The sequence below is a fragment of the Triturus cristatus genome, chromosome 10, assembly GCF_964204655.1.
Source record: "Triturus cristatus chromosome 10, aTriCri1.1, whole genome shotgun sequence".
NCBI classification, from domain to species: domain Eukaryota; kingdom Metazoa; phylum Chordata; class Amphibia; order Caudata; family Salamandridae; genus Triturus; species Triturus cristatus.
This window is the reverse complement of record NC_140593.1, coordinates 491,083,938-491,111,514: the sequence shown is the minus strand read 5'-3', so window position 1 is coordinate 491,111,514 and position 27,577 is coordinate 491,083,938. Positions and strand designations below refer to the sequence as shown.

The 27,577-nt window shown below is 45.2% G+C and overlaps 1 protein-coding gene across 6 annotated transcripts in view; it reads right to left on the bottom strand.

Annotated features, from left to right (window-relative positions):
• LARP4B (La ribonucleoprotein 4B) overlaps nucleotides 1-27,577 on the bottom strand; it is an 843,857-nt gene that overhangs the window by 549,124 nt on the left and 267,156 nt on the right. For all 6 annotated transcript variants that reach the window (XM_085631918.1, XM_085631912.1, XM_085631915.1 and 3 more), the window contains one exon: nucleotides 19,074-19,210. In XM_085631918.1, the coding sequence (XP_085488044.1) occupies nucleotides 19,074-19,210 (137 nt within the window). The remainder of the gene's footprint in view (nucleotides 1-19,073; nucleotides 19,211-27,577) is intronic.

Here is a 27,577-nt window from a genome sequence, read left to right as displayed (position 1 = left end):
GGCTTAGGTGCTATTATTTAGCCTATAAAGTTTTACACATTTTCCAATTGCCCCCTCAAGGCACAGGACATCTATAGGGTAAAAGGAAGATAAAAACTAGGCACTGGCCTCAAATTAATTCCGCCTGCGCTCATAAAATGTACATGCTTGGTATGGGATCCTGCTTTACAAAGAATTATTTCCTCACTAATTGCGATTCCACATGTGTGGGGGGGGGGGGGGTTGGAAATCAACATTGTCCCTCCTTCGCACTTGGTTTCTACCAAAGGGTTTTATTTGTTTATTGGAAGTGCCCTGAGATCCTCGACTGCAACCAGGACTTTAACTGCAGCGTGGGGGAGGAGACTACACCTCCCAGCTGCCCTGGTTTCCCTGGCTGGCGGTGAGATGGTGTAATGCGCCAGAGCACCATAAATCCAGCAGAGGCGTACTGCACCCGGCCCGTCGTGCATCTGCCCGCGGCCGAACCAGGCTGGGCTACCCCTTGGCCCCTCACCGTGGGATATTGGTTCTTCTAAAAACCCTTTCCATACATAAGGTAAAAGAATGGGGAAGAAAAAGTCCGTTACGCCTATTAACAAGGATCGCGCATCAACTGCAACAATCTCTAGTTTCCTTACTACAGCAATGAATGCAATTAACAACCAAATTCAAGTGTGCAGAGGAAAGGTTAGAGCCACAAAGAAAGCCTTGCAAACTAGTCCCATGGCCAGCGTACCTAGTATTCTCCAACTTTCCTGTTTGGCAGGTACTAATAAGACCCTCTTGATAGTTTCTAACCTTTGTGTATTCAAGGGTGGCTCAGAGATCGTCACCAATGTAGTTCTGGGAACCCAGTCCGATACCTCTTGTTCGCCACCCTTAAAAAAGGCCAAGGGTTGTAATAAACTCAATAGCAGACAAAAGTTACCTCTAGATCTATTAAGGAGAACAGGAAGGTCCCAGTAAAAAAAAAAAAAAAAAAACAGCAGACGAGGCCCTGGGCGAGGCTCTAATGCATGTTCAGTTTGCAAGTATCCTGGAAAAAACCTTTAAAAAACATCTTGATCCTCTTTTGGTCATTCTTAACGGTATCAACATCTCACTGAACATCATGATTGGCTGAAGCCTGACTAGTATAACTAGTGAAAACCACTCAGTTCCTCACAGGCAAGATAAGTCATATTCTTTGCAAGCCATCAAGATAACAATTTGGTTGTTAACACTTCGGATTGCCCACCCCAAAATAGAACAGCCAGGGACCAGAGCCTGGAACAAATAAAACGGTGAACACGAACTGAACGTGGGCCTAACACATTAGAGAAGGATGAACTTTCCACTATTGAACATCATACAATGAGAACAAGTACTAACAGAGTCCTCCACCAGAATCAATTCCTTTGGTCATAGTGGTAAAAAAACAAAAATCCTGCCTTACGGTACGAGAGGAAAGAAGATCTACAGCAATTTAAAAAAATGTTGTTCACTGGCTATCAAGAGCCACAAATTGGCCTAATTGTGAGGAATTATTTAGGAATATTAACAACGTACAGAGAGTTTTGTGGGCGGGCTCACAATTAAAGGATGACATTGGTGACTTATTAATTTCAAAAACATGTACATGGTTGGTTCTCTTTTGGAAAGACTTTCCATGCTCAGCCCCTCAAGGGAGAATATCATGGCAGTACCTCTGGGATTATTTGTATAAACTGAGTGCACAAGTATTTCCATGGTCCATTACACTAATCTTGTGCCTTTCAGCCTTTATCTGTTCCAACCTTTAATCGTATCCGCCCCACCCCCTTGAACAAGTCGATTGACTGCTCCCCAGGGGCTGATCGCCCCCCAGGAAATGTTGTCCAGAGACATGGTGACAGGCAAAGAAGAAAATGTAAATATCTATGTGGCCTATGATAATGTGGATTCTGAAATTATAATTGAATTGGGGCCAGAAATGGCGGTAAATGCAATCTCTTCAAACATAGACCCGGATCCGTTGGTGACTCTAGTAATAGTGATTGTACAAGCAGACACTGTGTACCTTCTAAAACTTACCTCATTATCTTTAGGTGTCTGTTTTGGAATGTGGCAGGCTTATTAAGCAAGGTGAAAAATGATGGCTTGATCTAGTGAAGGGTTACACTAATATCTGTCTCCAAGAACCCTGAGCTACGGAAATAGTCCATATTGATGGGTATGTATCTACCCACACCCCAGCTGGCCAGCTCCTGGCCAGGCACGGAGGGGGGTGGGTGGATCATAGGGGAGGGGGGTGGGTGGATCATAGGGGGGGGGGGGGGGGGGGGGGTTGCTTACTTTCATAGCAACCACTTTAGAAAATAAGGTATGCAAGACATCTTGATTCTTCACATTTCCAATTTATTAAGATCATGTTTGAGTAGAATTTAACACTGGTCATTGTCAATTTTTATCACAATAATTGTGTTATACTAATATTGAAATAGAAGCGAAGCTTGAACATTTCCTTAGTAAACATCTAATGGAACTCAACACTGAATTCATTCTCCTATGGGGCTGGGATTTTAACTGTAGATTATGTCCTTTACCTGCAGCCCGGGGGTGGGGTTAAAGAAGAAAATTGTAATTTTGTTCACAATCCCGCTGGGGATATTTTTAACTCCATACTTTCTAAATTCTCTCTTTTTTGACAATAGATCTCTCCATACAGTCCTTACCAGATAAGATTACATATATAGGTAGAGGTCAAGGCAGTCATTGATTTTATTGCTTTCTCTGAATACTATAAACCACAATAAGAGGGTTTCTATAGTTTAAAAGAATGCTTTAGAGATCACTTTCCGTTATCCATTTTCATTGAAACTCAGATAGAAAAAATCTACTGGGAACTTAAAACCACACCCAACAACTTATAATAATTAACAAGGGTCTTTAGCGCAAATGGGCTTCTGTAAACACGGATATTGTACTCGAGCAGATTATGATTGTTACTAGGGTACACATTCTGAAGTGTTATTCAAAAAGTATATTCGCAGTCTTTGCTGACATAACTCAAGACAATAACCGAAGCATCACAGGGGGATAGAAAACAAATATCACTAAAATGGTTCAAAAGCGATTGCTCACGGACCCATAGTAATCTCATCATGGCCTTGAAACAAAAGCCTAGGGATAAAACATTTGTGAGACTCTGTCGATATCAATATAAACAGGCACTCATGATAAGTAAGAGGACCACTAGACAAGAGGCTTGGGAGAAACTCCACGAAGGAAGTGTTAATAAGGACCCCAGACTTTTTGTTAGACTGTCAATGCTTCTTTTATTCAAGAGAGTCAAGTCAAGTCAAAAAGCTTTATTTCGATAAGAATTATCATAAAAGCATATACAAAAAGCATAGTAAAAATAGAAGTTCATTAGGGAACAAATTTTACAGCAGATCGTAATAATAGCTTAATGGCTGGTTTAAAAAGACATATTAGAAATACAAATTTAAAAATACGGTTTAAAAAGACATATATAAAAAGACAATTCATTATATCAACTAGTGCAGTTATTAAGTTTGTTTCTAATGATCCAGGACCAGCCCAGAAATTTGGCCACAGCACAGACTAACACCAAACTTGTGTCAGAGCGAAGAATACGTAGGGCGACACGATAGTTCGAAATGCCCAGGAGACGGCAGGCAGGGGCTAACCATCTTTTTCTTGGATTACTATACACTGGGCATTCAAACATAATGTGAGCTGTACTTTCTACTTTTTCAGGACATGTCGGGCAAGTAGCGGGGGTCTGATAGGGAGGCTTCCATTTGCTAGTAAATTCGCGAGTAGGGAGGATCTCAAGTCTGAATTGAAAGTACAGTGCTCTGTCCCTAGGTTTTAATATAAACTCAAGGAAGGGCTCAAAGTTAACTGTCTGCTTGAAGGTGTAGAAAGCTTCGGTTAATCTTCCATGACTTGAGCTACCAAGATCCTGGTTGTCAATCCAGGCCCAATATGCTTTTTTGAGATCGACCTTACTCACAGGGGCTCCGTGTTCCCAAAGGTCGTTAAGACCAAGCTGGATAAGAGATTTTTTGATATTACGAAGCCAGCTTATTTTTTGGGAGCCAGCTGTGTTCATTATTTCTCTCAAGCCCTCAGTATATTTTGCTAGCTCCGGGGTGCGCCATAGGCGAGCCCAAAATAACAGAGGGCGTAGCCTAGCAATATCTTTAAATGAACGCCTGCCCAGATCACTAAAAAGAGGTTTCAAAGGAGTACCCCTAGGCATTGATACTAGTTCTCTTAGAAATTTATTCTTGGACAAAGTAAGTTCATCTGTGTTTTCGAACCCCCAAAGTTCGGCTCCATATATGGCCAAACCTACTGCTTTGGCCTGGTAGATCATTAATGCGGGAGTAATTGGCTTGCTCCTCGAGGAGTGATGTTCTTTAGCAATTACCCCCGCGGCCCGTTTGTAGTTAAGCAGCATTTTGTGAATGTGGGGCTTCCAACTCAGATTGTCAGAGATCCTGATACCTAGATAGTCAAATAATTTGACATATTCTAGGGGAACTCCATCAGACAAAATAGATACACTAGGTGATTTACGAGATTTAAAAGAGAGGAGCTTAGTTTTTGATGTATTAATGACCAGACCTCTCATTGAGCAAAACAAATAAAATCTATCTAAAAGCTTCTGTAACCCTGCCGGTGTCTTAGATATCAGCAGGGTATCGTCAGCAAATAAAAGAGTGGGGACTTTTTCCCCCGCCAAAACAGGTGCGTCCGCCGGGACTTCTAGCAGAAAATTCACCACTCCGTTCACAAAAAGGGAAAAAAAGAGTGGGCGCTAGTACACAGCCCTGGCGGACTCCTCTGCTGACTGGGATCTTATCAGTTCTCTGTGCCTGACTACCCCATCTCACCCTGGCAAAATTCCCCTCATGAAGGTGTACCAGGAGGTCGAGGATATAAGGCGGAAGACCCAAGTCATGGAGGACAGACCATAGACGGTCGCGAGGGACCAGGTCGAAGGCCGACTTCAGGTCGATAAAGGCTAGATGGAGATTGCCCCTACCAATCTGAACAGTTTTCCAGTATAACAGTAGGAGCCTAAAGACCTGGTCGATCGTGCTCGTGAATGGCCTGAACCCAGCTTGATAGTGTGATAGAATGTCATTGTCAGTGACCCACAATAGAATTCGCTGCAGCAGAACCCTGCCAACCACCTTCTGGCTAAAGTCAATAAGGCTTATTGGGCGGTAGTTAGCAGGGTCCTCCCTGGAGCCCTTCTTAAATATTGGTATAACCTCCGCCCCCCTCCATGACTCGGGGATGGGTAGCCCCTAAAGAAAGGCGTTAAGTAAGATGGTAAAATACACAGCCCAAGATTTGAGGTCAGAGCGGAACAAGTCTCCAGGCAGGCCGTCAGGGTCTGCAGCTTTAGCTGGGACCAATCTATTGATGGCAGACATAACTTCTGTTTCAGTAAAGGAATCATTGTTAGGCGGGGTTAGGTCTATGGGAACAATAGTAGAAGAAACACTGGTACTTTGCGTACTGTCATCCGAGTAGAGTGTCGAAAAATGGGTAAACCACTCATGGTTGGTGATATGGTTAGGAATTGTATCAGATTCTTGACCTTGGGAGTATCTACAAAGGTTCCAAAATGTGGTCCCATCCCTTGCTAGGCTAGCATTTTTTAAAGCCAGCCAATGAGATTCTTCCCATGTACGCTTTGCGTTGACTACAGCCTTCCTGTAAGTAGACCTAGCATTTTTTATTAAAATGCAATCCTTGGATTTAATAGCGGATGCAAGCATTTTTCTGCTGGATCTGCACTCAGAATTGAACCAAGAACCGGGTGTTTTAGGTTTGTGGGAGTTGTTAGAGGAAAGGGATATGAAAAGAGACCCAATTGACTCAATGGTATCTGCATGAATGGACGCGGCCCTTGATTTCTCGTTAACGTCTTCACATGCTTGCCTAAATTCGGCCGTTTTTAGTAGCAGTATTTCTTTAATAGTGGACAATTTTTGTTTGTCAACTGCAATTTTAGGCCATTTGAGATATCTTTTACAATTGGATGGGATGACATCTCTTGTGAGCAATGTCGGACGATGGTCGGGAGTTGATTGATCAGGGGTCCATAGGCTCTTTAGAGTCAGGCACAGGGGGTTGTGGTCACTGTCGATGGTGGGGACAATAACCATATCCACTGCATAGTGCCAGAGTCTTCGGTCAATGAAGATGTAGTCGATTCTTGATGGGCTAGAGATTCTATTGAAGGTGGATGCTGCATGAAGGTCGGAAGGGAGTCGACCATTAGCAGCTCTCAGCCCATATTCCATAACCAGAGCATTCATTTGAATTACCACTGGTGACCATCTCGTTACTGGGGGGACAGTAAGGGAGGGTATACCCCACCTAGTGTCTTCCTCTGCAACATCCAAGATGTCTTCGGAGGCGAGAGGTTCAAAGGTACAATTCAGGTCTCCGGCAACCAGTGTAAATGAATTCGGAGGGCAAGAGGAAAGTTCCTCTTCTAGGATGGTAACAATAGGGGACTTAGATCCTCCTTGAGTACCCCTGATGTAGATGTTAAAAAGCTCGATAGTTGGCCCCCCTTTCAGCCCGCTCAGGGTTAAGTGCAGCACGTCCGGAGATGGACTTCGTACGTGTCTAACTCTGCAGGAGAGGGCAACATTAATCCATATTATAAGGCCCCCCGAGGGGCGTCCGCGGCCAGTGGAGACCGCAGGAACGCAATGGCATGAAAAACCAGATTTGAATAAGGGTGTGACGCTCCAGGTCTCTTGAAATATACAGAGATCGAAAGTGGCAATAAAATTATTCCAATCTGGGAGCGGCAGTTTAGCTTTCAGACCCGCAATGTTCCAAGAAATAATTTTATGGGTCGTATTTGGTGCTGGGGGAAGGGGAAGTGGCAGGGTCCAATGGGTTCAATGTTGGAACAACCCTTGTTAGTACACCTTCCCTCCTATCCCCATTGAAAGTAGTAAAGGACGATGTTTCAGGGGTCAGTCTACAATTGGGGATAAAAGCAGCTTGAGTTGCTTCGGTAGGAAGTGATGATGTATAGGGCACAGTTGTTAGTCAGTCAATTTGTCCCAAAATGGATGTTCCCTCGAGCCTTTGGTAAGGCAACCCACTTCTCCACCCCACAGGGACATGGCTCTGTGTAGAAGGATGTCTGAACTGAATGGAAGACGAGTCAGGGGAGGAAGATCTATACTCTAGTGCAATGAGGCCTTCAGCTAGATAATGATTAGCTAGGATCAATTCAATCGTGTCCGTTGGAGACTTATTGGATCTTAATCTGCGAGCCCTCAGGAGGTCATCTCTAATAAGAGATCGACAACCTCTGGTGTAGCGAATCCAATGTGTAACTTTATTCTTTAAGGATTCTTCGCTCTCATACCTATCACTCTTGGGGACACCCACCATATGGACAATGGGCTGAGAACTGACCCTAAGATTTTGCCCTACAGGGGGTTGGCAGAGCGAATCGGGGGCTGCAGATTTTGAAGGAAGATGACACTGATTAGTTGTAACATTATCATGCAACATTGAATACGTTCTTTTGTTAAGAATAGGTAAGTTAGTCCCAGCTCTGGTAGGTGGTATAGGATTTGATCTAGCTTGTAAAGGTGGCACTAACGGTTGAATGAGCGTGGGTACACTAGGATCAGTAATAGTGAGGGAAGGAGTTAATGGTAAGTGAGGGTAATGAGCAATACTAGTTGGAACAATTGGTAGTTGCGAGGGCTGCATGGGGGGTCTTTTCGCTATTGATAATAATTCCTTAACTAGCACTTTTAGATCACTAATTTCAAGTTTCAGTACATTTATGGTTTCCATAAGTAGACCCGGCGCTGGGTCTGCCACTACCTCCCGTTGGTGGCTATTCATATGCGGAGGTGGTCCAGGAGCAAGAACACCATCGCCGGGAAGGTCTAAGACAACAGGTATAGGTAAACTAGAAGTAATCTACAGAATCATTACCCAGGTCAGATAAGACCTCAAAACGATTTTTACAAACAATGACAGTAGGTTCAAGAGGTACTAAGTTATCCACAAAGGCACAAGGGCTTAAAACTTCAGTAGTTGCTCCAGGAATAGTGGAGTGGCTTTGGGTGCTGTCCAGAGCTGTTGGCGTTGGTGAGATTGAGGAAATTGGGGCAGTTTTTTTACTAAACATTTGGGGGATGGTAACAAGGCCTGGGCGAGGATTACTTGAAGGCAACGGAGACAGAGACAAAGGCATAGTAGTTAGGTCAGGATCCAGGATCGTAGTACAGTCATCAACTAAGGATTCAATACGTTGTAAGGTAGTAGGTGGAATGGGTTTCTTACTGGATTTTCGGGCCGTGTTTCTTTTGGCCACACTGCCATTGGCATCCGTCATTTTCCTTTTGCCCATTATGGCCCTGAACCTATCCCGCTAGATGGTATATGAGCAAAGTACACTACAAGCGTGGCAAAAGGCCCCACAGACGCAGCACAGTACCTTCGTAAGGGGTAACACCAGATATTAAGGAGGGGACACACGGGCCTCAAGACTCGAATGACAGACGTGGCCCTGCCCTGCCTCCTCCTGCCCCGGACGGCCACAGGCGGCCCGCCCTCTGCCAGGGCTCAGCCCGGCGCCGCCCGCGCGCGTCCCGCGACGCGGAGGGAGCCTCTGTTTAAGTAGCGCCTCCGGGCGCGCTGGTGACCGGCAGGAAGTCCGGTATGGAGCAGAGGATGGCGGGAGCTGTATTTACCCCCAGCTGCGGCCAACGGTGGAGAGTGGCGGCGAGGGGAACAAACAGCGTTGGTGTCCCGCGTGAGATGCTGCCTGCAGGTGAGTTCGCCGTCCTTTTCGCCAAGTAGATTGCCCCCCGCTCCACCGAGGGAACCTCTGTTTAAGTAGCGCCTCCGGGCGCGCTGGTGACCGGCAGGAAGTCCGGTATGGAGCAGAGGATGGCGGGAGCTGTAGTTCCCCCCAGCTGCGGCCAACGGTGGAGAGTGGCGGCGAGGGGAACAAACAGCGTTGGTGTCCCGCGTGAGATGCTGCCTGCAGGTGAGTTCGCCGTCCTTTTCGTCCTTTTGGCCTGAAACTCCAGGCGGTTCCGATGGGGCGACGTTAGATCCCAAATCCCTAGGAGTCCTAACGCGGTAGCATCTAACAAAAACACTATGTCCACGTAAGTTCCCAAGGGGAAGGGGGTTTGGACGAGAGAGAGAAGAGAAATACCGGTTCTGTTGATAGCGCTGCGTCTCTAGGCCGGGAACTGCTGAGCTCTGGATAGACAGGGCCTTGATGCAAGATTGCAAGGACTGGGGCCAGGTATAGGGATGGAGGCTTTAGTTCCTGATGTAGGCGGATTTCTTCTGAAACCATTACCCTAAGCTTGGCAGCAGACTCTGTCACAGCACTGGACGTAAGTGATAAGAAGTCGTAGGTGTATTGATGTCACAATAACCCCTGACAAATGGGTTGAGCATTTTACTGGGGTATATAGGAGTGAGGGGGAGCCCTTTTGTCTTCAAGAGTTCACTGAAAATCAGAGTTACGACTGTCATAACGATGGCACCCCCGACCTATGAGAAAGTTACAAAAGCTTTAAATCAAATCACCAAGAACAAAGCATCCAGTCCAAATAGTGTCCCCACTGATCTTTTTTTGGCTAACCCCGATCTTGGACTCCCAGTGCTAACCAATCAAGCACACTTGGGCCCGCTAAAATCTTGGTCAAGTGTGAGAATAGTTCCTATATTAAAAACAAGCATTGGCATAGCCAATAGGTCTCGCCTTTGGGACCTTATAAATTTTTAGCCATGCCGTACATTATCCCCACTCACATGCCTGCACACTTCAACACATAGCATAGCATGCTGGGACCAGGAGGGCCAATCTTATAAGAAGAAAACTCAGACTAGGTTGGTTATAAATGAAAGAATTGGAAGAAGCGCATCATCAGACATGGGTCAACTTAAAATCTAAGCAGTCTTCAGAAAGAAAAAGAACTGTCAACAACCACAGACGCTAATTGCCTTGTTGGTGCTAGTGTGGTGCAGTGAGGGGCAAAGATGCTCGAAGGGTGGTTAAATAGCAATTGTAGTGTCAGTAGATTAAGGTTCTCAGGCTAATTCAGGCTGTCATATCCCTACAGAAGGTAGCATTCTAAGCCCTAGCTGGTTTTCAGCTGAGTCCATACATGTATGCAGCACAGTATTGCACTACCCTGGAGAACATATCGTGCACAGCCTCAAAAGACAGAGTGGGTCAATCTGATGGACACAGGTGGCACAAGTGCGTGTGCATTAGTGTGAAAATATTTAACATCTCGGGGTGGGTTCGTGGGCCTGATTGCAGGGCTGCTTTTTTCAGTGAAGGAGGAAGTCTCCCTCATGGGAGCTAGTAGCCAGTGACTCATTAATGGCTTTATTTTCCTTCTCAGATTTTAGCATTGGCTCATAATGCGCGATGTACATAACACACACATACATTTTCAGAACTCACTAAAACTAAAGAGGAGACTGACTTCTCAGTGATGGGCCCAAGCTCCCAAAGCGCATTCACAATGCCCCTGCTTATTTCAGGACAAACCAAACGAGTGCAGGGACCCCGGTCCCCTGACATGCCTGGGCATGGACCGATGCTGGCTGACCACGGGAAGTCTTTTGTTAGGTGTCCGAGAGGCACAGAGAGACATTTCCCCGCTGAACACAATCCTAGCAAGGGTATCCTTTAACACCAACAAATGGGGAGTGCTTGCAGACAGTCTGATGGCAGTGATTGGAGTTTTATATCAAATTAAAATACTGGAACGGAACAAACTCATCCCATACACTATTGTGGTAGGTACCCACGGGTTAAATGATGCGTTAGACGCCACAGGCCCCACCACCACGATTCCTTTATGATAGGAGAATGCCCAACATCGCGGAGATTTGCTCTCTGCTCCTCCTAGATATTTGTATTTTGGTACTAATGTGACCAAATATATGGTATTATCCTGCTAAACGACAGACGATGCCCAAACTGTAAAAGAAGAGGGTTTCACAGATATGTTAGTCCTTCCGGGCCGACGAAATGACCAAAATAAAGATCAAGTCACAGTTTAGAGCTCCAAGTGAGTCTTTTTAAATCAGTGTCTGGAATGCATAGCATCAAAGACGAGCGGGGCATCAAAGTGCGGTGTCATTCAATCAAAGCTTCAAGGCTTCTGAGCGCTAGCCGAGAATTATTTTTTGTGAAGCACTAGTCACTGTGGAAGGTGCCCCTGCTATCCCAGATGTGAGAAGTCAGTTTGATATGAAAATAAGCAGTATTTGGAATTAATGTATTTGGCAGGGGGAAGATGAGGCGGCGGAAGACCGTACTGGCGAGTGAACAGGAGCCATTTTGTACCGAGTGATTCTGCCTGTGTGCATGTAGACAAACCAGGCAGCAGCATGAGCATGTGATTCTGTAAAAAAAAAAAAAATGGCACTTGATGCTCAGAGGGGGGAGCTGGAGGCTACAGGTCCCCGGCATAGAAGGAGGAAGGGTAGCTGCATCCCCTGTGTGGCAACAGGAGCCAGGCATTACCGGAGGTACAGGATAAAAAAAACATTTGCTGCCGCGAAAGTGAAAGCTGATGGAGTGAAAGTGCTGCCGCGTCCTCTGGACTTCCAGCGCTAGGCTCGACCTAATGAAAACAGCTGTTTCTAAGCACTTGTGCTAGCTTGCCCCTAGCAGGGACACAGACGTTTTTTGCAATTTGATCTCTCTATTCAAATTGTACCACATGCAAGTTTTGCAAAAAGGCTAGATAGGTTTAGAGGGTAATACAGAGTTTGATCAGGCATTCCATGCAAGTCATCCATTTATTATGTGCCGCTAAGGGGCCTGGTGTCAAGCAAATAGGTCTCATAACAGACATTGTGATTTTCTTTTCCATCACCCTTGGCAGATGCTTTGTGTCAACTTGCACAGTATAAATGTATAACTTGCAGTTTTATTCTAATGGAATCCTGTTATATAGATTGGGGATATTGCTGGCCTGACACCAGGAAGCACTCCTGTTAAACAGTGTGCACCTGTGGGCTAAGGCAGAGCTACTCCAGCGCTTAGTAAAAGTTAAGCAAAACAAAAGGCTTGGAAGTTCACGGGAGGGCGATGGGTCCTTATATTAACTTTGCTATAGAAAATCTATACAAAAAAACAATGTACTATTTAGTTACATAAACAATAAAAACATTGAGTATGCAAGATGACGACGTGAGAGTGAAAGACATTTTACTATTGTTATGTTTTTGAGGCAGTGGTTTAATGTTGATTTGAATCGAGCAGATTGTATTTCGGCATGTTAGCGCGCTGTTAAATTTGTTGAGCTTGCTTGCAATTACTGAAATAATTTTGGTTGAATGCTCTCCCTCCGCGCTTATGCACATAAATGAGTCTGGCACCATGGGAATGTTTTTGAAATGCTGTTCTGTGCCTAGGACCTTTCTACGGGACACAGAGTGCAGCTTTAAATCCATATAAAGAATTTAGTTGCAGTTTACGGAATGTTCTAAATGAGCAAAGCAGCTGTAAACGTACGGTTTACAGTGCAACCACATGATGTTCTAGCAAGTCTTTTTTTTTTTTTATAAAGAAATGCTATTAAAAGACAAAAGTATCCCGAAAGGAAAGTGGGCGAAAGAATCACACTGAAACGGAAAGAGGGCTTTTGTGTAGAAAATAAACACTGCCGCCCGGTCCTGAGTGGTATGCTAAACATAAACATTCCGGCGTGTTTATTTATTCTGGCAGTTTCATTGCTATGTCAGAGCCACAGATGGACAGCTGGAGTTTCCAGGCGTAATTAATATATAATGCGCCGCGTGCTGCTCCTGCAATGCGGCGCTCTTGTGGACAGCTGCCGCCCAGGGGTCTGTGAGCAGGCTGCCCTGAGCCCAGCATGACCCAGAGTGATAGTTTTGAATTTTAAGATGTGCTTGCGCAAATCCTGTGTAGAGAATGCATGAGAATACGTAGCAAACGGTCAGGTAATCTCCGTGCCACTGAACGGTTTCCTCATCGGACCCCTTATCTTTGAGGTTTGTTGTCGTGTAGATTTAAGTAATAGTCCAAGAAATGTACCCCAGACCCTAACACAAAAACAAAGTCCCATTGAAAGAGGCAGCACTTTATTGGATTTCACAGAATGAAGTCCGGGCTGCACATATATCTGAACGCTAGGCCTTGGGTACATCAAATATCAATATACAACAAGCATTGGCCGTGCGGCACATGCACGCAAGCTGTAGGCCAGCCATGGTAGCATTTTTTGAAGCCCTTACTAAAAGTCTCGCCAGACCAGCGCATGCGCTGGATCATGCGAGACCTAAAAAAGGAGACAGGTCAGATCCCAAGTGCTACCGCCCAATTTAGTTGATTGATTGTACATATAAATTAATAGGCAGGGTCATACAGGATAGTTTAGAATCCTGGGTAGCCGAAAGAGGGAAAATCTGACATTTAATATAGTTTTCTTCCAGCCTTGCTCTATGCAGACGACTGTGTGCTGATGTCCAGAAACGTTATGGGTCTGCAAATACTTTTAAATAGATTTAACAATTTTATGTGTGATTTAGGATTAAAGACCAATGCAGTCAAGTCTTATGTTAGGATGGTCGTGAATACCCTTTCAAATTCTTGTTTTATTAATAATGACAAGCAGCTCGATGCCTCAACCTACTCCTATCTAGGTGTTCCTTTCGACCAGAGAGGGGCCTGGCATCACCTTGTTGAGACCAGTAAAAGGTGCTTTGATCTAAACTTGGAGGCACTATTTAGGTTTGTGAGGAAATTGGGATCCAGACCAATTGGTCCATTAATTAATATTTATAAGGCACACTCTTGCTCTAATATTTTGTATGGGGCAGGAGTTTGGGGTTTTTGCAATTCATCACGCTTGCATGAAGTAGAAAACTCCTTTCTTAGACAACTACTAGCAGTTCCTACCAGTTTGCCGATTATATAGTGCCACATGGAACTAGGTTTGAACCCTCTGATTAATCGTATAGAAATGTGTTGTGGGACTCATTATGGACAAAAGATGAGCCTGAACTTAATTGTGCAATAATACTGGACTATAAGAGTCGCAATTGTTTGCAGAAAATACTGTGGCTCAGTTATGTTAAAAAACAGCTTGGAATTAGTAGGGAGAGTGGATTGTTGTTGTAACCCACAACTCACCACAAAAGTCCAGAAATCTCATCTGAAGTGGGATCTTTTATCCATGTTAGAGGAGAACAGGGAGCGTATGGAGTCTGGAAAGAAAAGAGTAGTGGAATATTTGACTCTGGTTTGTACTGAACATCTAGAGTCTTATCTTTTGTTTTCTTTCTGTCACTCCAAAAGGTTTTACCTTATTAGATTTAGGTTCAGCATTGCATACTTGTTGGTCTCTTATCCCTGTAAAGCATACTATGACTCTGATCTTGATTTCTGCCCATGTGATTCCAAGTCATCTCAGAATATGTTGTAGTTCCTTTTTTTCTGTCAGTTATATTTTAAACTGCTGAGAGATTGTATCATTCCATTATTAAAGGTCTGGAATATTAGGAAATGCAGGCCGGCCCCTGGATTACCACAAGCTCTTGAAAACAGAATACACATTGTATTGTAATTGCATTTATATAGCGCTTACTACCCCTGACCAGGCGCCGAAAACGCTTTTTTTGGCGAGTAGCACGCTACTCCTGAACCCATAAAGGATTAGTGGTGAATTAGTATAGTGAAATATGAAAGTAATTTGAGTGGTGCATATGAGTCCGTTATTTGGATTGAGAAGGATAGGGGAGGGATATGTTTGCATTTATATAGCGCTTGTTACCGCCAATGGGATGTTGAAGCACGTTTTGGCGAGTAGCACGCTACTCCGGAACTCCTGAAAGAATCCGTGGTGAATTAGTATAGTGAAATATGTAAGCAATTTAAGTGGTTGTGTTATATTTCATATCGGTACCCTAATATAGGTCCAGGGAACATCATACACTTTTCCTACATCAGCTCCCGCTATTTCATATGAACGAGCCTTATAAGGACATAATTCCAAATAAGGACAGAATGCCTTATAGGGACATCACACCTTATAAGGACTGTAGCCTTTTATGGACTAAACCTTTCACCTAGTTCCATGCCGAGGGTGGGTTTTTCCCAATCGATATTGCGGAGACGTCATCCTTAGCACATATGCATAATTGATGAGTAAGCTCTCCAGGAGGCATACTTCACCTCTCCCATCGACGCACAAGGTTTAATCCCCAACGTCATCCTCATACTGAACAATGGGTAACACACTACAAAGACTGTATAAATACAGCACCTCTTGCTATGAGAAGGCAGGAGGGAACCGAGACTTCAGGACAGACATACTGACCAGAGACGCTGCAGCGCCGGCATGCCATCGTTCCAGCCGACAGTAGTCTGACAATCCCTTGCAGGGTGTCCAGCTCAAGTCCAGGACGAAGTCCCACACTCTCACTTTTCAGATATGGGGGTTCGACTCAATCCTAGCGGGATTCTTGGCTCATAGGCTCTTAAGCTTAAGCTCTGTAGCACCTGCTCACATGCTAGGTACACTTAGGTACATTAGTTATGCATCTTAGGAGTACACACTTTATTTTTATAAATGCATTTCATATTCCTGTATATGTTCGTGACTATTGCAAAATGGTAGAATAATACTATTCCTTTTTATTCACTGTACTGCTGGTTCTATATCTCTGCTACTGTGTTACAGTTGTAACAGAGCACGTATTCTACATGAGAAGAACTACGGTACAATAAATTCTTATTGCAAAAACGCTTGATTGTTTCTTCTTTGTATCTCTCTGAGAGCAAAAACAAGCAAGCAGGAGTGACTGGGTACAACGTAGTATATTGTTTCCACGAGTCTGAGGTTATTGCGTTCTGAAGTTGCCAAAAACTAATCTCTCTGATAGCAGGAGATTCTAGTGGCAGTGCGAGCTAGCTGATGTAAACCATAGACTAACATATGCGGCGGGTGCACGGAGACAGTCTGCCACCAGACTCACAGTATATGTTATCCGTAAATAGCGTAGGTCCTGCATGGCAGGGTACTATTAGGACTACACTACAGTGGATATGTTAGTCAGTTATTTGAATTGAGAAGGGTAGCTAAGGAATAGAAGAGGGAAAAGTTTTGCATTTATATAGTGCTGGCTCCAAGAGGAGTAGAGCAGAAACCCCATTGGGGTCAACTGTGTTCTTCAGATCACCCGAGATGGCAAGGAGGGCAGATTCTGTGCCTGGACGGAATCCGGTTTGGAAGTCTGAAAGTATGGCATTGTCTTCAATGAATTGTGACATCTGGGCGAACGCTGCTCTTGCTATCAGTTTGCCCAGGAAAGGTCCATTTGTAATGGGTCTGAAGTTGTCAGGGTTCAGCAGGTCCAAGTTTGTTTTCTTCAGCAAAGGGCATATGCATGTCTGAGTTCTTCTGGAAATATTCTGGTAGTTAAGGAATCGTTGATGATTCTTCTTACTGGAGTGACAGAAGAGGTTGTTAGAAGAACTGTCTTGAAAGCTTGTGGTGGACATGGGTCAGAAGGGCTGCCGGCAGGCCTGCTTGCTTTGACCAGGTCCATAAATTCATCGTGTGAAATGTGTTGGAGGGAACGGAGAGGCTGAGTTAGAGTATTCTTGGATTGTTGTTTTGTAAAAGGGTTAGTGCTGGTGCTTTGTCTCCGTTTTAAGTACGAGTCCAACGTGTCTACTCTGTCCGTGTAATGATTTGCCAGTTTGTCTATGCCAAATGGTATATAAATCTATTTCCTCTGCAGTTCAATAACGGAATCTAGCAGGGAAATTAATATTTTTTATATTGTATGTTTTTAATTACAATGTTTTTTTTTTTTTAATGCGCAGAGGTGATGAAGTCTGTTTTTTTAGGTTGCACGATGCACTGTGACTCTAATTTAAGGGTTTTTAATGTGATTTATTGATTCAATGTGAAGTTTATTTTCCACTGGAAATTTTAGGTGGTCTTAATGAAATTTATATATTGTACATTGTTTTAATATCCATGGATTTTATCGAGGCTTAATGACCTAACCTGAATTTCAGATGAAATTTAATCATCAATTGAGGTTCTTCCAATAAAACCAATTAAGGTCTGCACACTGGCACTTTGTTCTCTTTTTAATCTTACTGTGATTTGTAGTAGATATATACAGTATTTTACTTATTTTTCGCTGCACGTTTACTCAGTCTTAATGTATTAGAGCTGTACTCATTTAATATTTGAGATTCCTGACTTGAGGCTTCTTCGCTGAATATTTCTTTTTTGGCTTGATTAAAATACATATAATTAATTTTTATATCCTCTATTTACATGTGCAATATTTTCTTTTATGGTTGTGAAAAACCAAATAAAGAATATTTACTGACTGACTACATTGTTCCTGGTTTTAAAAAGGACAAAAGAAGCAGCATATTGCATTAATGGCCAAAGTTACTTTTCACAAATCAAACGTTTTTAGTGCAGTTCTTAATGAGAGTGCCCTGGAGTTGGTGGAGAGCTAGAGCATTCCTGGGCCACAGACCAGTCACTGAACTGCCATCTAAATCAATACATGCTAATTGTGATGAACAGGCTTCTGTATTTTTTGACCTGCAGACTGTTTCTGAAGCATCCACAGAGAAAATCTGTTATACACCTAAAACATATGGGGAACAAAAAAGACTGATAACTGCTTGATGCTGTTAAAACTCTTATTTTACAGGGTTGGTAAGGGAAAGAATGTACAGTTTAAAGATAAAGAAGACTGTGAGCAAGCAGTGTTTATTCACACCTTCCAGTTTACCCTACATTATCAATGCCCTGCAAACAAGTAACTGGACAGGACGGATAGGACTCTGATGTTTGAACAACAGTGCCCATCAGGCTCCAAATTTGGCTATTTTCGGATGATGCAGTGCTAGCCAATACAGGAAAATGCAATATAAAGATCTTGTTAGATCTATTCTATACATTTGGTTTCAGAGTAAAATATTAATATCAATATAAGGGAAATTAAGGAAATTAAAGCAGGCTGAGAGACACAAAAACAGTATACACCCAACAGTCTAATAATTGAGAAGGTCCCCTTCAGGGATTGCTTCAGCCACAGATTTTCAGATTTAGTCTTGTAAAAACCAAAGTGTCGACATAGTTTTTTTTATGTACTATGGCACCTTTATTAAATGTGTCCAAAAAATTGAAAATCATGTGCAGAAGCTGAGATTATTTTTTACTTTGACACAACGGATGCCTGCGGACCAAATGTATTGAATGATAAACAAGTCACTGAAAACAAATTCATAAAAAAATGAATGTCAATTATCTCATTATATAGCCCTCTCATAAAGATATTAATTTCCTAAGTGGTGTTGAATAATTATTATATTGTGTAGAAATTTGGATTATGCGCAGCCAAATTTAATTAAGTTAATAAAATATTGATATAATTAAGCAAGGGTGGTGATGCTAATATGATTAGGCTACATGGAGAGAAGATATATGATGAGAAGTAAAAGCCAAAATATATCACTTAGAAAAGAATACTGGAAACAAATACCGACTCTACAATATGTGCTTCTATTTACCATTACATATAGAGAGTCATACTTATCTAGCAACAGCTGCAGAAAATATGTTAGATTATGAGGCAATTTAGTACCACTGTTACCATATCAGAAAATGTGGCAAAGAAAAGGATTTAAGTATCGCCCAAATGTAAGTATGGGCTGTCCATAAAAACAATCTTGTTCATTTTCTCCATTTAGTCTGTGGTTTAGTAAATCAAATTAAGGAGGGATCTTTTAATGTGTTTAAAAGAGAAATCTGTGTTTAACATATGTTGATGTTTACTTCTTCCAGACCACTACTGCTATAGACCTTTTTTGTGAATTGGATTTTTTTTTAAACAAAGGACAGACTGATTTCACCAGTGTCTTTGATTCTAAATGTTCTTTTTTTTTTCTTAGAAGAGGAGTAGTGATTGTGTGCTCATCAAAAAACAATCTAATTTGATGATGTTAATAATTCAACAGGTAATTACAAAGATCAACACAGATCACTTACCTCTCAGTACATCAACAATTAAGTCCATGTCTGTACTGAGTTTTTTTACGTTGTCAAGGTTTGCTACAGTCATAATTGGCACATACTGATCACTGTCCATTTGTGATATCAAGTACATATCACTGGCTAGATTTTCTCTGGTGAAAAAATATAGAAAGCAGGCGTTAGTTAAAACTTATATTTTATAACCCAGAAACACCAGACTGTTGCCAAAGCAAACATTTGAACTACAAAGTAAAAAATAAGCCTTCCATGTACAGCTCACACATCTGAAACATTTCACAACTCTCAACCTCTGTTCATTTTATACTGCTGAGAGCGGTCAACCTAAGTAAAAGTCAATAAATACATAATAAATATAAGATAAGTGAGGTACACAGAAGAGAGAACAAGCAGCCACAAGGGAGAGAGCAAACAGAGCACTTAGTTGACAGGGGAGGAGGGGGTGAGAAACAAATGAGAACAGGAAAACACATGCACTCTGATGAAATGCGTAACCAAAAAAAGAAAAAAGTATTTCCCTAAAAGTGAGCAGTGGAGGGACAAACAAGAATGACACGGAAAGCCACTGAATAGGAACTAGGCAAATAAGAGATAAGCCAACAAAGGGCAGAATGGTCTATTGCAGTCATACAGCATGCACTGTCTCATAGGTTTGACCTAAAAAAAACATTTTACGATGAAGTAATGAACAAGTTACTCACCTTCGGTAACGATGTGTCTGGTAGAGACATAGTCTAGCCGCAGATCCTTAACTTAGAATATCCCCAGGCGTCAGACTGGTGCGGAAAACTTGGCGCAGCAGCACTTCTGCGCACCAAGGGGGCGGCGCCATTCGGCTCCACCCAGACGTCGTCCATGGACGTGACGTCAGCGGAACATAGATGCCCCGCTCCGGCGCGCCGACATCAGTTTTCGTCAGAAGACTTTTCCACATCAGGACGCGCAGCCACCACCAAAAACTGAAAATATGGGAACAGTGTGCAGAAAAAGAAAAGAAAAAACAAGGTATGGTGCAAAAACATCACCATAGAAAGACAGTGCCAGGCACCCTATATTGTAAACTGAGGGAGGGAAAAGAACAGAGCACCACTCTGGGAGGGACCCCTTCAATCGTTAAGTCCAAAACCTTCCCCAGAGGCAGAAGAAGATGAAGAGCATAGGCAGGATTGAACCCTTGGCCCGTGTGAGCCTGTGCCACCAGGAGGTACAAGACTCGCCATAGCTCCGTGGCGAACCATCACAGCAGCCGGCAGAAAGGCTGCAACAACAATACAACAGTAAAGGACAACCAGTCCAGAACCCAGGAGCAAAGACAAAGTACCATAAAGCGTCACCCACAAGGAGACGTCAGATCCGAAAAATGGATCTGCCGAATGCAGCATTGTCAGAGACTGCAAACGCTAGATTGCAGGGGAGACAAGAGACCTCAAGCGGTTGAAGAAGATAGAAGGGAAGAATGAGACTCACATCGGACAATCCAGGGTAGGGGTTGTAAAGGACACATGGCACATGAGCATACCATCCAATCACAAGAATGGGCAGAGCAGAGCCCAGAAACAGAATGTAGCTTCGTGAGTTGGAGTGAAGAGAAGACGTCGCCCCGCAGAGGAATAATGCCACCTAAAGAGAGGCGAAGGCAAGAAGCCCAACCTGAAAAGGTTGTCGCAGGACGGGGAGGACGGGCGGGCGTTAAGGAATCTGCGGCTAGACTATGTCTCTACCAGATACATAGTTACCGAAGGTAAGTAACTGAGAGAGATGTCTAGCCGCAGATTCCTTAACTTAGAATGGATAGCACAGCCATACCCCTAGAGGAGGCGGGACTGCTACTGAACCCCACGAAGGTCCAGAGAGAACCCAGACATCAACAACATGACCAAAAGAGTGTTGACAACCAAAGGGCGAAACACAGTGGGGACAGAAGTGATAGCGCAGCCAACCACCAGACCCCTAAGCCCTGAAGAGAGCAGGGAATCAAGGGGAGGCGTGGGCACCACAGCCCATCCAGAATAACACGAAAATCCCCACATGTAGAGAGGATGAGATAAGGAAAACACCAAGCAAGAATGCTTGTGCCCGATTGGAAAAATGCCAAACTTCGAAAGAAGACCAAGAGGCATTGAGGATCCACAGTATCCAAGGTGTCGACAAGAAGCCAGAGCTAGCCCCAGCTAAATAACTCGAACAGCGTAAAACACTGTTAAACCTGCTCCCGTAAAGATACGAAGGCAGCAGGATACTGACACTCGCCCAGCACGTGCTGACATGGAAGAAAAACACACCCAGCAAGAAACTGGCGTGAAAAGATAGTTCAGCACCTCGCAGGAAGTAGAACTGAACCTTATGGCGCGAAAGAACCGCAGGATGCGGCAGTCAACAAGCCAACCCAAAGGACTGGTTAAGTGGTATGGTGGAGAGAACGCGTTGCGCCCTCACATGTACCACAGAGGAAGAGTACTGCGGAGAACCTTGCCAGTCAGACATGTGGAAAGCTTTGAAAGGATGCCCCTACACAGCCCGAAATGCTCATACGCGGCCAGGAGGAACACCAGGAAGCAAGACAGCAGGAACAGCTGAGATGCGCCCAATAGCAAGAAGGCAACAGGCCGCACAAGCCATGAGGAAGAACATGGCGCAGAAACAGCCTCAAGAAGATGCTGAAACCCGGCCAAACCCAGACACTAGGGTACGCTCAAAAGTACCCGCAGTTACACAAAGTGGAACTAGGCCAGGCTATAAGCAACGTCAGCCAGCAGTCCGGAAGAGAGAGAACAGTCCCCTCGCAGGACAATTTAGAAGAAACGACAAGCCTAACAAGGGAGTACTTAGGATCAACTCACGGGTCCTAGACGCCAGGAAGAGCGGGGTTCAAGGAGAACTGTCTCCACGAGTCCGCCACATTTAAGAATGCTAGTGGAACGTAGAAATCCCTGCGCGAAAGCAGCAGGGATGGGGAGAAAACTGTTGGGGAATAAGCCAAAAGGTCATACCAACCTACATCCAAGAGGTCCACAGCAACTCCCTTCTTGGGAGAGCAACCCAGAAGGGGCTGGCACCAAAAGACGATCCATAGGACAAAAGCAAGATGTCAGGCTATGCGAGGTAGATACCAAACAGCATAGACCGAGACCCGGAGTTCAAGCACTGCAGACACCAGAGCGATGCGACCCTGCAGGACGCAGTAAAATGAGCTATATGAGCTCCACAGGGATACCCATAATGAAAACTCACCAGGAGCGTACGAAGGCAAAGGCAGACACCTGCCACCAGCCACCAGCCAATACCCCACATAGGGCAAGGGTCAACCCCTGGCAAGAAGTGGGTCCTCTTGGCAAAACAGACAGAGGACTTGAAACAACCCAGCCATATGGCTATACAGACAATACAGAGGCACCAACCTGCCTCTGTTAAAAACTGGTCCGTAAAGGAAGACCGCAACGAAAAGAAAAGTCAAGCAGTAAGTGGCATGGCAGAATTACGGTAGCCCTGACAGAAGCCTGGAGATCGCAGAGTCAGCGTGGGACCCAAAAAGGTCTATTCCATTAAACGGCATGTCTTGGATGCTCTCCCGAACATCATCAGGGAAGCGACTGTCACGCATCCAGTCATGACAGCGCAAAGCCACCGACCGTGCAAGAGCACGGCCCACAGAGTCTGTGGTATCCAGGAAGGAGCATATTGTAAAATGAGCCATTTCATTCCTGTGAAGGACAAGATGGAGTAACTCAGGGCGCAATTCTTCAGGAAGGGAAGGAAGAAGGTTAGCCACGGAGTCCCAGAGGACGCACGTGCAAACACGCATGTAGTGTTTAAAGCGTGGATGGCCGCGCTAGAAGAAGCAAAAAGCTGTCTTATAAAATCATCCAGCCACCTGGATTCCCGGGTGGGAGGAAACCAGGGCAAAGTGGAGGAGTCCTGCAACCCAAAGGCCGCCTGAATTACCCGGCCCTGAGAGGTAGGGTGGAGGGACAGGTAAAGTGGATCGCCCAGGACGGCACCTACCAGCAATGGCCCGATCAACCGAGGCGCCAGAAGAGCGCCGTGCCCACGCGCTACGCAGGGCTTCTAATGAAGCACCCCCAAGGGGTAGCAAGGGCTCCACGGTAATGGGCACGAGATGGAGCAGATCCATTAAGGGATCGGGGAGGAGGGGTACCACAGGAGGCTGAAAGCAGAGGATAGCAGCTGCCCGGTTGATAGTCCACGCAAAAGCAGCCCCTAACTCAGTAGTCACCCTAGGAGGGGACAAGAGGCCGTCTGTAGGAGACGGTTGGAGGCTTATTCTCCCAGTTGCCATAAAGAGCGGGGCTGGGGAACGAACCGAAGGCCATGCCACACTAGGGACCTGCACCAGTGGCCCCCGACCAGGGGAAGCAGCAGCAGCCTCCGAAAAGGCTGTAGCGGACACCGGAGTCGCCCGACCCCGTTGAGGGAACAGAAACGAGGAATCCGTAGGGAGGTCAACCCCAGGCATGGACGCCGGTGTCGATGAACGGAAGGACACCGGCGGCGAGAGATGCGTCGACATCAGCGTCGGCGTGCGCCGTGTCGGAGTCAACTGGACCATCGACGGCCTCCACGATGGACGCTACCTCGACCGACATCGGATGATGCGTTGCCCCAGACGTGGGATCAGGCTTAGAGCTTGGTGTGTGTTTTAACGTCGTGCACGACATTGGGTCCGACGTGGAGCCCGGCGCCGCCGTCGCCACTTCCCCCCCGTCCGCGCAGGAAGCCGTACAGAGCTATGCTTTGACTGGTGGTGTGAGCCTGGAGTCGAGCCCGGCGTTGCCGGTGTCGCTCCCGCCGCCCGCGCAGGAAGCCGCCTAGGGCTATGCGCTGACTGGCGGAGTGTGCTAGAGCGATCAGGACGGTCTGGGCCATGGCCCAACGTCGTCACCTCGGCTTCGGTGCACACAACCCTGGTCGGGGAAGGATCCGCCGACGAGAGCCCGGCCGGAGTACCCTCCGCCTCTGTGGGGACTGAAGGCACGCCAGGGAGAGAGGGGGGACTCAAAGAAGGCCTGACGAGCCCGGGAGTATGCCTCCATTTAGACACGCGTCGCTCAGACACCAGGAAAAGGAGGGTATGGCCCATAGCTGACCCCTTACGAGAGAAATGGGCGCCAGTGGTACGCCTACAAGAGGTGGACCTCAGTGGACACTTATGGCTCCGCTTACCTTTTTTACGGTGCCGGTTGCGGGAGCGGCCTCGGGAATGAGCTCCCTCTGGAAAGGGAGAGCGGCGACGAGAAGAAGCTAGGCCGGACAGTCGTGCGGCCTACTTCATACGGCGTTCCCCTAGGGACTTCGGCTTCATCTGTTGACAGTCGCCGCATTGTTTGGAATCGTGGTGCACACCAAGGCACCACAGGCAAATCAGGTGCATCCTTTGAAGTTATAATCATTTATTTATTTTTTCACGTTTTTTGAGAGCAGCAGCATTATTTGCGTTGGTCCTGATGAAAGCCTGATACGGCTGAAACATGTCGACCATTTGTCATCACACCCTAGCGGTTTAAATTTATACCGTCAGTGTACTGCTATTTTATTCCTGACACTAGGCATATATAAATTGTTGTTTTTTGCTTAGTAGTCAGTTTTAACATTCACTTACACTTTTCTAGCTTATCATTTGCGCTGCGTCCTCACTCACACGTCAGACTCGTCATAGGTGGGTTTAGGATACCCAATATACTCCATTAAAACATCCCTGAGCTCCTCCCTCACAGTGAGGGGGTTGTAGCCCTCAAAGGAACTAGGTGTTTCCTTTGGGAGGAGTCCCTATGATGAAGCATGTCACCTATGGTGAGTGAGGGGTTACGTCCTTAAAGGGATCTGCCCTTAGATAACCCCATGAGCACACCTCCATTGTTGTTTATAGATACATTCTCAATTTAGAAGTATTTTCGTTCACATTTACTATTGATTTGTGATTAGACCCTAGGATTTCTTGGTTTATAGCAGGTCAGTGCCAGACATCTGACGCGCACAGGCCTCACAGGATTTGAACCCGGAGGGCATCGCACACTGTTCCGGTACGACACCAACGGTGCAGAGAAGGCCCAAAACAGGGCCAGGAACTGCTGGTTTCCAGGGTCCGCATCGTGACACGGAAAAGAAGAAAACTGATGTCGGCGCGCCGGGGCATATATGGTTCCGCTGACGTCACATCCATGGATGACGTCAGGGCGGGTTCGTACGGCGCCACCCCACCCGGTGCGCAGAGGTGCTGCTGCGCAAAGTTTTCCTGACCAGTCTGAAGCCTAGGGATATTCTAAGTTCTGCGGCTAGACGTCTCTATCAGATAGCGTTTGCACAATATACTTTGCCATGTTCACAAGTTCAACTGTTAAATCATGTCTTTTATTCTAGTCAGTGAAAAGTTGAAGTCTCATGCTTTCCAGTATAAAAACGTAAGTAGGAACATCAATCTTTAATGGAGGAAACAGTCTCTTTGTGCCCTCTAGATGTTTCCACCACAGAAGTTATTACTCAATTATTTAAGCCTAGTGATAAAACTAGTTTGTGAACATAATTTGTGAAGATTGAAAAAGAAATCTAATTCTGCCCATTAATCTTCAGTGCATCACTGCTACAAACCGAAGACCACTAATTGAACCGAGACAAGCACAGCATTGTAACAAACCAAATGAAGATACAAGCCTTATTAAAATTGCCCTAAAAACCCCATATCTGGTATTATCACGAACACGGGGAAAGGGATTTACTGAAAACAACTGCTGCTGAAAATCGGTAGGCTTTGCTATTTGTGACAAATAAATGGAGGCACTTTGAGTAACTGTTTGGGGACCAATGCTATGGCAACACTGGAGGAGATGAGAGCTGGTTATTGGAGGGATAAACAACTTCGCATAGCTCTGGAGCCCGTGTGCATTTCGATTCTCAAAGCCAGGTCCATCTCCCACTTTTGCCCTTCCCCTTTTCTAAGCACTCTTTTGATGTAACTTACTGTATGAACATTGACATATTCATAGATTCATTAGTCCACAATCCATAGATCAAGTAAGGCTCCCTCATGCCTCCATAACTATGTTGAAGTCAATGGAGAAAGCAGTGCACTACACAATTTCTGATAACCTCTTTGTTGTGTGACAGAGAAAAAAAAGCAAAGAGCCTGTACAAATAAGGAGTAGAATATTGTTTTTCTATTGGTGAAAGTCCGAGATGCATATTTGCATCTTTATTTATACTTACCTATGTAACTTTCCTCCACAATATTGTGGTAGTTGATATTGTGAAGTTTATATTTTTGTCAGGATGACATTTAAAACGATTTATTGGTAGAACACCACTGTATTATTCCTGAACTGCCCAGTATCAACCATGACCACAGAGGAGGCCACAACACCATATTTCCAGCTCCAGTTAGACTTTAGGATAAAGTGCGGTTTATGGAGATTCTTAGTCCTGATTCTAGAATCAGATGAATGATCTCTGATCTTTACTGTTCCACCGTAATGACCAGTTTAGACGACTCGACTAACCCAGTAACCTGCTTCTCAGTTCAACGGCACAAACTCCTTTGCTTCCAGTGGATGCTTTCAGTCCTGTGGATGTCATTGCCAACCTAACATCTTGGTCATAAGCTGGTTCAGAAAAGCAGGCACATGAACTATGGTACCCTAGAAGCTTATGTCGGGAGACAACTAAGTTTCACCACCCAATGCCCCTATAATGAACTGAGACCAAACAAGTCAGTAGCCAATCCTCATAGAATTGGGTCATGAGTAGATACAGACTACTGAACACCATAAGCACCATTACCACCGGTACCTTGTCTGCCTTCTGTGGACTCCATCCCGCATGCCAGGAGGTGCCAACGCGTGTTCTCATGCCAGGAGGCGCTTATTAGCAGAGTCGGGTTCCCACGGCGCGTGAGCCCATTACCGCCGGTACCATGCCTGCCTTCTTCCTCCATAATCTGCTGCGTCAGGAGTCGCCAACACATGTTCTCGCGCCAGGAGGTGTTTATTAGCAGAGTCTGACGGAGACTGGACTGGACTGGACCCCCCCCCCCCCAACGTTTGACCTTGGGGACTAAACGACTCAAGGAGATCAACATATCCAGAGCCTGTTTGCACATGTTTTATTGCATTTGCACGTGTTTTATTGCAATATCCAACAAGGTACCAGTTTACTTTTCTTATCGTCACTTTTTTTCTCATTGGGCTGCATCTGCTTCTGCTGACCTTCTGCTCTTATACTCGCCCTGACTTGATATCGCTATATTCCTGGGGCAATGGCAAACGTAAGGCAGGGGAGGCTGTTAAAAATGAAACCCAGGGGGGCGTGGGCAAGACCCGGAGCGAAATGGCTGCTTGATCCTTTAGCTCCGTGAGCCCTATCCCTCCTCCGTCTATCCTGAATTGATATCAGACTCCCGAGGTGGGGGAACGCACCTGACAGCAAGCGGGAGCTCTTCGGCCGACTCCAGCCGCCACAAACCACCTGAGCCGAAGTTCTGGGTCCCGCAAGTG